Below are 11,813 nucleotides of genomic sequence, written 5' to 3' on the forward strand. Positions count from 1 at the left end.
ATGAAGTACTAGGATACAATATACCTACAGACAATACAAATGCAATAATATTAGGATAGAATACAACAAATACAAACAAATATTTTACTATATACTAGTTGGGAATGCAAAAATGTGCAACTGCTAAAATAGTATGATAAGAATAGGGCTTTAGTTGCAACTGCCTTATATTAGAGATACAGCTTTATTCATAATTATTCCAGTTGTATATCTGATTGCGATACATTTTAGTTCAATCTAGCCCGTTTTCTGATTTGCTACCTGACAATTATTTTTTTCTGTAAATGCAAACTCAAGTCTTCCTCCATATGTCCTCTATTACACTTGGCATTAGGAGTGGGAATCTTCACTCATCCCACAATTCAATTAATTACGATTATCCTGTCAACAATTCAATAAGATTATTACATAGATAGTTTTTTATATATGTAGAAATTACAAATAGCGACAAACAATACACAGAAACTAGGAATGCATCCCAGGGCCAAAACACATAGAGAGGAAAGACGGGAGGGAGACACATACACAGACAGACATAAGACAAGGGACAAAACACCTGCACAGTTAAAGCATAAGCTGTAGCTGTCTCCTATAATTTATTATGTACAGTAGCATGAGAAAGTGTACACACCCTGGATAAAGTTGATTAAAAAGAGGAATAAAAAACATCTTTTGGAAATTGATCTTAATGCCTTAATTTAAAAAAATCAGAAAAATCAACCTTTTAAGGACACCAATTTTCTTTGTGAATGAAAAATGGATTGTAAATAAATAAATGTCCTGCCTTAAAATACATGGGGCATAAGTATACACACCCCTATGGTAAATTCCCATAGAGACAGACACATTTTTATTTTTAAAGGCCACTTATTTCATGGATCCAATAACAAAGCAGCATAATCTTAAGCGTCTTCCCATCGTTAACGTCGCTCAGTGAATGGCTATTTCTTGCCGAAATGCACCTTGGAAGTTGTAGTTAATTAACTAGCTGAAATGTTTTTGTACACAAGCTTGCACCTTCTATGTTTTATCAAATACAAATCACCAGGAAGGGCTGACTTCCATTGATGTTAGCTGTTGTGTAACACAGAACCAATGGCAACGCTGATGCCACTGGAGTTAATTTCTCAATTAGACCAGTATGTATTTTGGAGGTTTTGTTTAAGACTTTGCATATAAGACTTGTAGGCATGAAATACTGTACATCCACACACATACACCTTGTCACATCTTAACACTAGGATGGGTTTGTACCATCACAAATCTTCTAAATGATTTGCCCCACTGGTAATGGGTAGCCTAGAGACAGACACAATAACACACTCTAGTGGCCCCCTACTGGCAGGCGTGTCCTTAACACACCGTCCCTCAGCAGCACTTGTCATCGGCACATCAGAAAATCCAACCCCCCTTTCCTCCCACACACACATAGAGGACACTTTCCTTTTTTCTTCTTTTCCAGCATCCCTCCATCTTTGCCTCACACCCTCCTTGTAAAACACACCCACCCCCAAATTGTCCACCAACCCGTGAGTCGGTAACAAGGCGCATTCCATCGAGTTTTTCTCCCTTGACACACTTGCTCTGCTATTGATACTCATCCTCCCTCCATCCCTTCATCCATTTTTTCAAACTTCCTATTCTCCTTCCCCCAAACCCCCACCCCCCCGGAACTGGAGGAGCCTTCAACAACAGCGGGGCAGTGGACAGCTAGCCATGCAGGCGTCTCTCTGCCACTCTTCCTCCTCACACTCATGGATGAGTGATGGCCATGACAGATTGTATCCTCTGAGAGCCCCTTCTGGCAATTACCACACACACACACACACACAAACACACACCACGCTCACATCAGAGACTCCCGTATCACTTAACCAGTTGTCTTCAACTAAAAGGGCTGAGCGGAAACCGTCTGTAGCCCCTACTCGTCAACCTCTCAACACACAGAAACACACACACACACACACACGCTTAGAGCTTGTTGTTGATGACTATCTTCACCACCTCTTTATTTAATCGATCCACGTGTGCCTCAGTCCTCATGCATTGGTGAGATGTTATACTTTAGAAGGTCAAACCCTTACGCATGGACATGAGTGTCCATGTACGAATATGTGTATGTCTCTTTATTTTAAGAACCATATCAGCAACTGTCAGCTGCTTGGCATAATATCAGGTAGTTTCCAGTGCCTTTTAAAGAGCAGTTTGCAGGTGAGATTTATTAATAGTATTGAAAGCCGTAGGTCATAAAGTACAACTGAATATCTTGGTGTGTGTTCATACAGCTGTGAATGTGATCAGTGATAATAAGAACAGGTTAGAGTGGGATTGGGCCCACATAAACATTCATTATTCCAGGCTACTCAGTTTATAGTTTGATATCTCTACGGGTACAAAAACAGCAAATACTGTTGTTGGTCCACTTTCAAGTGTAATAAGGGTACACAAGTATGTGGTGTGGTAATAAAACATGAAAAAGGAGCATAAGATTACTGTAAACTAAGAGGAGTAATGTGTGTGTGTGTGTGTGTGTGTGTGTGTGTGTGTGTGTGTGTGTGTGTGTGTGTGTGTGTGTGTGTGTGTGTGTGTGTGTGTTCATGCACTAATACATTTCTGTGATATCATTACCGTGATTCTATCTGTAATCTGACATTTGACACTCTAATCCACATCAATAACAGAAGGCTTGCAGATGACACCGACTATACTATATACACAAAGTGTATTAGTATATCTTTTTTTTTTTTTTGTATATCGAGTACAGCCCCTTTACAGTTTTTTACGACGGCAATACTTTTAACAACTTCCCTAAGCTCTTGACACAGTTAGCACAACATCTGTCTGTGCAGGCTGTACAATTAACACATTTCGTGTTGCTATGACACAAAATGCCTACAGTTAACACAGATTTGAAATGCTGTTACAAACCAGCTCAACCAAGACTGAAACAATGGATATTTACTGCCAAATTCACAAATGCAGAACAGATAACATCATGTTCTTAACCTAACTCAGGCTAAAGTCAAATTGAACAGCAGTTCATATTATAAATTAAAAGACAAATATATACGCTGCATTTAACATGTATTCCATTGTTACTGTAAATGAGAAAAACAGCTTATAGAAGTTATGCAATAGATCAATAACAGCTGATTCTATGATATCTAGGAAACACACTCAGCTGTTGAGGTTCTTTCAATCGCTAATTCTGTTTGTTGATTATATTATTGTTATTATATTATACTGTACTGTGCGCATGTGTGTTGCAGTGAGACAGATGACAGCAGCAGTATACCCATGGCTGAGAGGGTGGAGCTCAGCTCTGGAGCCAGGAAACCCTCCATCCACCTCACCCTGCCTGACTTCCAGGAGGCCACAGGTCTGCTCTCTCACTGGTTAAAGTAGTTCTTAAAAGGGGACTGCCACTGTACAGTACAAATTTTGATTGCAGCATGCTGATTTGAATTGTTTTTATTTGACCATGAATGTACATATTTGGGATATTTCCTTTTCCATGTGTTTGTCATTCAGTATCTGTAACCTATAAATCACTTTCCCAACCAGGGTTACAGCCACTTAACCCTTGAAAATAAACACTTTTTTGACACTTTTTATCAATGTTTTGAACTTTTTCTTACGTTTTTGTCCTTTTTTCAACACTTTTGGCACTTTTTTTCAAAATTTTTTTTAATGTTTTCAACACTATGTAACACAAACTTGTTAACTGTTGCTCTGGAGCCAGTTACAGTTATGTATTTTTGGAATTTATGGTCAATGAAACTCATTGATAGGAAATTATACCTAATGTTTGAGTTAGAAAAGCAGAAATTAGGAATTATTTAGACTAAAAGTAAAGGAATGGATGGTAATGGATAATCACAGACTTGAATATGTCAACTTTTAATCAATACTATTACCAAACCACTTTAATTTGTTTTTCTAATGCTACAAAATTGAATAAAACGCCCCCAAAATTAATGAAAGTAGAGATTTGTACTTGCCAAAGAGCGTTGTGTGGAATCAATCATGTTATTTTGGGTAGTTAAAAAGAACATTGATATAGGAAAACGGATCAATTTGACCCAAGGACAACATGAGGGTTAAAATAATATGATTATTTTTAGCCCTAACTGTTTATATTTCTTATCCCTTTCCTTCCTTTCACAGGTTCACAGAGCCCTTCATCAGTTGCAGCGTCTCGTCTGGAAGCGGCACTCTCCGAGGTGTCGGACCTCAGCTCCTCCCGTCGCCAAGGACCCACCTACATCTGGGCCACCCTGGAGTCAATTTGGCTGCAGGCTGGTATGACAACAGCCCATACATTGGGGTTAAAACTGCCAAAAAGTTGACCATGAAGAAAAGTTTTTTTTTTTAATGACAGTAATCTGATTCCATGGGTTTGAGTTAGTGTTGAAACACCAGCTTTGCAAGTGCAAAATGGTTAAGTTAAGATACAAAACTTTAAGAGTCCACAGTGACGCATTGAGCTGAATGCTAATGTCCGCATGCTAACATGCTAACAGTAAAAAGTTAACGTGACCATTTTTAGCATCTATAATAGTAACCATGTTGAACCGTATTAGTTTAGCGTGATAGCATAGAAACAGTGCAGCTGAGGCTGATGGAATGACTTGCATGTATCTGCTCAGAAACCAAAGTGCTGAATTATTTTTTAATTTTGAACTGATGATGGCGCTTAATGAAAACTCTGGGGATCGACAAAGTAATTCAAATTTATCGTGAGGGGGGGATGTGAATGTCTGAACCAAATGTCATGATAATTAGTTCAATAGTCCGAACAAATGTCAACCTCATGGTGGCTCTAGAGGAAAAGTCAGGGCATCTCCAAAGTCATTAGGATTTATCTTCTGGGAATCATGAATGCAAATGTAGAGATATTTCACTGGATAAATGAAATGAAAAGTGAAGGCACAAGAAGAATACTTAGGGGGGACTGTAAATGTGTAAACAGGACTTCATAGGTGGCAGTCTTGGCTAATGTAGTGGACAGCCATTGCCATCCCCAAATGCTTAAAACAAAAATTTAAAGAAAACTATTTTTGGGTCCCCGTGCCGGATTGACATTTTAGTTAGTTAGTTCATACTGGTCTTGACTGCTTTTCCTCCTATTTGACAAACAGTAAACCTAGAGGGAAACATGTGGTGTACCTCATGGATCAATTCTGGGGTTTGAAAAGATTATGATTAATTAAGATTAATGTATTAAGATTGATGGATCCTTTATTAGTCCCACAAGGCAAAATTACAATTTATACTGTTGATATAACACACATTACACACCGCCATGAATTACACACACATGCCCAGTACCTATACATGCATTAAATGGCGAGATGTCAGAGAAGTACGATGACGCATTATGAAAAATGCGTGATGACTTCAATTTTGTCTGTTTACATTACATTTTTCGTGGGTCTGAGATATGTAAAGTATATGTAGAAAAATATGTAATCAGGCATTTTTGTCTACGGCATTTATGACACCCCCTTGAAATCAAAAATGAACTGAGAGGTTTGCATCTGCAATCTATGGCTAGGTTAAGCATACTTTATTGATCAAATCTATCCCAACAGTTATTCCATAGGGATTGAAACCGCAACCCTCCATGTTAGGAAAAACCTCCTTAACAAATCCAGATCAAATCCAGATGCAGATGCTGGCGTGAAAGCCGTGCAGCCTGGCTGTCTTAACGCAGCTCGCTAACCTGCTTACAAGCTCAGTTGAATTTGAATCCTTCTGGGGAGTGAGATATTGTTGATTCACTTGGTACAACGTGAGCGCACATTTTCTTCACGTTTTGAGCACTGCAGTCACACAAATTTACTCCTAGGTCACCTATCGGAGGCTGGAAAACCCTGTGTGACGACGGGATGTAGATACATGACAAAACAATTTCCACCGGAGATGATAAATTTGTAAGCTTGTTATTGGGTAAAACAACATAATTCAATGTAATTACTGCAGCCATTTTCATTTTTCTTCACAAACAGCCATATACAAGGACATTTTTAAAACAATTTAATGGGTAGAACTATTTCAGACCTGTTAAAGACTGCATACCTTATGTGGGAGTGTGTGCTGTTCCTGCATACATATGGCCACTGTTCTATTAAGGGCAGAACGGCAGTGATGCATACTGCTATTACTTCCGCCCCTTCAGCCTCAGTCTGCCTGCTGAAGTTTACAGGAGAGCAGACCATTAGCAGGAAGTGAAGGGAGAGGAGTAAAGAGATGCTCCGCACAAACAACACTCCAAACATCCTCTCAACTGGAGTGGATGAGGCATGAGAACGGGAACAGGAATCCATACAGTGTAGCAACCGAATGAAGACAGTGATGCAGCCAGTGCATACCAGTGTGCCACAGTACAGGATGGAATGGCTGGAAGGGCCGTGGGGGCATGTCCCCTGTGGCCTACTGTATTTAAAAGGTTATTTTTTGAAGTCCAACCTTTAACCTCTGCTATTCCTCTGCTGAGAACAGGCAAAATAGAATCTGCTCGCTGCTGATTTGAACTCAAATATGCATGTGTCTGTGTGTTTGTGTGTGTGTGTTTGTGTGTGTGTGACCAGGGGTGTTTCCCAGCATTCCTCTTTTCATCAGTCACTTCCTCTCTCAATCTCACATCCTCATCGGCTCACAGTGGATACAAAAAAACACAAACAGGGATCTTTAAAATGGATATATAACCTTATAAACACACAAACACAAACAAACACACACACATACCTGCAAATGTATAAATGGACTGTATACATACATGCAATGATAAAATAAATATTGTTTCTGAGAGCTCAGGTGAGGAGCAGGAAAAGGCCTTACATAACCAAAGAGCATTCACTGAATCCTTTTTTCCCCAAAGTGCAGCTATGAAAAGGAATCCCGAGACTGGGAAATGGCTCTTTTTCATCTCACAGAGCTAGCATGCATGCACTAACTATTTCCCATCTGTGCATCTATGAGACACAGGTAAACAAACAAAACATCAGCTACCAAACACACACATGGGTTAACACAGCGCTCAGGAGCAGACGGCGTGTGTACAACAAATTTGCACACAGTTCAATCTCTCTCTGTGTAACACACACACACACACACACACACACACACACACACACACACACAGTGCTGTCAGTGTTTAGGGATGAAGAGTTTCTTTCTCAGGGTTTCTCTGGGGGTTGTCCACTCGTGTGAATGATTGACAGCTCCCTGTGTCAGCATCCCGTCCAGATATTGGTCTTCTCCAGTCCCAGGGGCGGGTCCTTTGGTCAGCTCTGTGTAGGCTTATTGGACAATGACGTACTTGAAGGCGTGATTGTGTGTGTGTGCGTGTGTGTGTGTGTGTGTGTGTGTCTGTGTGTGTCTGGGGTTTGTCCTCATCTTCCCAGCTGCAGCGAAGAAACGAGGCAGGCAGGCTTAGTGTGCGATGGCCATATTTAGGCAAGACTTTCATGACTTCCCAGGAACTTCATTGCTCCCACTCAGCGCTCTCGTTCGCAATGTCTTGATGCGTGTGTATGTGTGTGTGTGTGTGTGTGTGTGTGTGTGTGTGTGTGTGTGTGTGTGTGTGTGTGTGTGTGTGTGCTTGTGGGTTGGAGGGGTTTATCCAAGTATAGTGTTTTGTGTTATTATTTGAGCGCTGCACAGTTTACATTTAACATAATGCTGCTGAACTCAGTTAAGTCCTCTCTGTTATTCTCATATGCCAATGGGATTAATACATTTCTCTCTCTCTCTCTCTCTCTCTCTCTCTCTCTCTCTTTCTCTCCCTGTTATCCTTTTTTCATCTGTCCTTCCTCTCTCATTTTCTCATCAACTTTTCCTTCCTTTGACTCCCTTTCTTTGCGCTATGCCCCTTACCATCCTTGTTCCATTTGCTCCATCCTCACTGCATCGCTGTCTTTTCCTTTCTCCCTCCTGTACCTCCCCTTTCCTTTCCTTCTCACTTTTATCACTTTTTCTCCCTACTTCCCATCCCCTCCTCCCTCTCACCATTCATACCATTCCGCCTCCGTCCTCTTTCTCCGTCTCCTCCTCCAGGGGAGTTGTTCATGGCGGATGGTCGGCTAAAGGAGGCCCAGTTCTGCATAGCCGAGGCCAGCGCGCTCTTCCCCAACTCGCACTCAGTCCTGCTGCAGCGGGGCCACCTGGCTGAGCTCAGGGGCCAACTGGATGAAGCCAAAAACCTGTATGACGAGGCCCTGGCCATCCATCCCACGGGAGAGCGCATTCTTGTGCACATGGTGAGAGGCAGTGAAAGAGGCTCTTAAATTAGAATTAATATTGCATTATGCTCTGTGGTCAGCATGCTGACAGACACACACACACATCATCATGCATGGATACACTAATACACTTTTATTCCTGTTCTTATTAAATTACCATTGATGTAAGATGCAGGCCGAACATGTGCATACACAAAGAGGCAACCTTGCATATGACTGCATACACACATCAATGCACACGTTGTTAGCGCTGTCAAACATTAAATATTTAATCGCATTAATATCATAGTTAACTTGCAAATGAATCACGATTAATCACACATTTTTACCACTAAAGTCTATATAAAAGAGACTTCAGATACAGTATTAGGGGACCACTAAGGTCTATATAAAAGAGACTTCAGATACAGTATTAGGGACCACTAAGGTCTATATAAAAGAGACTACAGATACAGTATTAGGGACCACTAAGGTCTATATAAAAGAGACTTCAGATACAGTATCTGGGGACCACTAAGGTCTATATAAAAGAGACTTCAGATACTGTATTAGGGGACCACTAAGGTCTATATAAAAGAGACTTCAGATACAGTATTAGGGACCACTAAGGTCTATATAAAAGAGACTTCAGATACTGTATTAGGGGACCACTAAAGTCTATATAAAAGAGACTTCAGATACAGTATTAGGGGACCACTAAAGTCTATATAAAAGCAACCAAAGAACACCATGTCATGGGACCTTTAATTACTTCAAAAGTACTTTAATTCATTGAAGTTATTGTAGTCTTAATTATCACATTATGACTCAGTCGCATTCCGAGATGTATTTATTTGTTGTGGGCAAACTTCAAATTTCAGAAAATAGAAACAAATGAACCTTGGTCCATGACCAACAAATGACAAATACTGCTCAAAGACTCACCTTCTCTCTCTCTCTTTCCATCACTCCCCCACGTTTCTTTCATCCGAGCATATCCTCTCTCTCTCTCTCTCTCTCTCTCTCTCTCTCTTCCACAGTAGAAAAACTGTCTCTCACCCACTTCCACCCACTCTCTCGCTCAGTCTCTCTTATAGTCTGTCTTCCAGATGATCCACTGGATTATCCACAGCTGATTTAACATTTGAACTTTCCCTGTTGTCATGGTGAAGGGACCATAGGGGGCTATTCCTAACTTACATAGTAGTACACACCCAATGTCTGTGGTCTCCGTAGTGACTATAAATGTGCCGGTTGATATCTCTTTAGCTTAAGTACCTTGTGACCACATAAGGCTAACGATTTGGCTGCTACTATTTTGTGTGTGTGTGTGTGTGTGTGTGTGTGTGTGTTGCAGTCCCAATGGGGCAGACAAAGGTACCACATCTCTCCCATATTTGGCCTGTGGGAGAACCAATCCCAGGGGTTGAGGATTTGAAACAAAGCCAGCTGGCCGTGTCTACTCTGGGTCTCTTACAGGGCAGATGTGTTCTCAGCGTGAAAGTGTGAGTGTGCAGTGGTTTTGCCTTCCTCCATGGATTTGGCGCACATGTGGACTATTTGGACCATTTTTGGATTAAAGCACATGTAGTAGGCACTAATAGACCCAAATACAAAAGACTCTGCTATCTAGATGTTGTGAATATTAGACATGCTAATGGGTCAGTGTGGTAAATACTTGCATCTTTGCATTGTGATGGAGCCTAAGAGGGGCATTTTATTTGGAGCGCTACCTATATTTCTGGCTTGCATCAGCCTGCCAGACTACAACCTAGAGTTACTGCTACTCTGTGGCTCTGGATTCAGACAGTTCTTTTTATACTGTATCTGCTGTGGACACTGTGTGCCGGTGGCCCATTTATTATGCTCTGCCTTAAGGAGAATACTGATGGTATTCAGAGTTGATATTCTTACATTTGAGCTATTATTCTGAAAAAGTGCAGTACATACTGTAATTTCCTTGAATGTCCTTAATATTTTTTCTGAAGGCATAATAGAAGATGGAATCCTAATGTGGCTTCACAATGACATCCTGGAGTATTTTTGACATAGTATGAGACAATATTACTAGTGTGAAGCCTCCAGAGCATTAGATAATGACATTTTATTTCTATTATGGAAGTATTGGGAAACAGCTGGCCTGGCAATTTGTTGTTTTACTGCAATATATTCACATTGACGAATTTGTATGCTATCTTACGAAATGACGGCAAGGCCTTTTTTTACACTTACCTTTAGCCACCAAAATCACTTTGTGGTTACAGTTAAAACACCAGAAGATCTTCTGGGACACGAACACCACCATTTGTTGAGGTCTACAGTAAGACGGCATTGCATAGCCTCACCCGAGCCAACCAGAGTGGAGTGAAGTTGTAATTTTCTCCACTGAAGCCACAGATGTGGATAAGGGAAATGTGATTACAGGAAAAACTATGGGCTCAACAGGGCCTGCAGGGTGGTTCATAATAACACACCAGCACCATCTTCCCTTATTCACCGCACAGCACTTTACTCACTTTACATAGTAGCTGCAACCGTCTCCACATGGTTTTGTGTGTGTGTGTGTGCGAGTGTGGGCCATGTTTAACTACATTTGTGGGGACCAAAAACTGGGAATACAGTATACTTATGGGGTCCTGACAGCTTTGTGGGGAAAAAATGCTGGTCCCCTTAACGTTAAAGGGATGTTTGAGGAATAAGACTTGGTTTTAGGAGTAGGGTTAGAGTTAGGTTATGGTTAGGGTTAGGGTGAGGGTTAAGGTTAGGCATTTAGGTTTGATGGTTAAGGTCAGGGTAAGTGGCTAGGGAATGCATTATAGCAATGACTGGTCCCCACAAAGATAGCCAGACACGACTGTGTGTGTGTGAAGAAGTAGAGAAATGCAGTGATCAGACAGTGACTCACAACTCTGCTGTCAGCTGCTGATCTCAGAGTATTTTTGGATTGATGAGGGTTGGGTAGTGAGGGAACCCAGTACAGGATTTTGGCGTGGTGTGTGTGTATGTGTGTGTGTGTGTGCGTGTGCATGTGGTTAGCAGTCCACAGGGTGAATCTAAGTGTCTATTTTGTTCATCTATCACCGTATTAGCAATGTCAGCTTTAACACATTTGTCTGTCTGTGCTGTTAACCTCATTATGCTAAGCACTTGGTTGACGTGTGTGTATGTGTGGCATGTGGTGCATGTGTGTGTGCATGTGTGTGTGTGTGTGTGTTCTGATGGGTAGCTGATCCTGAAGCACGGCCCAGCCTTGCTTCTGGCGATGGCATGAAATGAATCTGACCCACTCCCAACATCCTCCACATCTCATCCCTCCTGTTCTGTAGCGGAGCCTGCTCTGAGTCAGCCCCACACACACACACACACACACACACACACAAATACACATACACACGGCTAACACACACTTTACTTTTTCTCCTCTCCAACAGAAGCACATTCATACACTGCTTCACATGTGCATGTATACTCTCAAGGACGAGTACTTGTGCTCATTAAATTAATCACGTTCTAATTATCACATGCCCTCCATCTCTCTCTCTCTCTCTCTCTCTCTCTCTCTCTCTCTCTCTGTCTCTCTCTGTCTCT

General features: G+C 41.3%; 1 protein-coding gene across 1 annotated transcript in view; it reads left to right on the plus strand.

The window, feature by feature from the left end:
- The window catches only part of ttc7a (tetratricopeptide repeat domain 7A), a 70,735-nt gene that overhangs the window by 31,122 nt on the left and 27,800 nt on the right, over window positions 1–11,813 (plus strand). Inside the window, exons 17-19 of the mRNA XM_034898540.1 lie at window positions 3,270–3,375; window positions 4,161–4,302; window positions 8,062–8,264. Of these exons, the coding sequence (XP_034754431.1) occupies window positions 3,270–3,375; window positions 4,161–4,302; window positions 8,062–8,264 (451 nt within the window). The remainder of the gene's footprint in view (window positions 1–3,269; window positions 3,376–4,160; window positions 4,303–8,061; window positions 8,265–11,813) is intronic.

Source organism: Etheostoma cragini, chromosome 17 (genome assembly GCF_013103735.1).
Source record: "Etheostoma cragini isolate CJK2018 chromosome 17, CSU_Ecrag_1.0, whole genome shotgun sequence".
Classification (NCBI taxonomy): Eukaryota; Metazoa; Chordata; class Actinopteri; order Perciformes; family Percidae; genus Etheostoma; species Etheostoma cragini.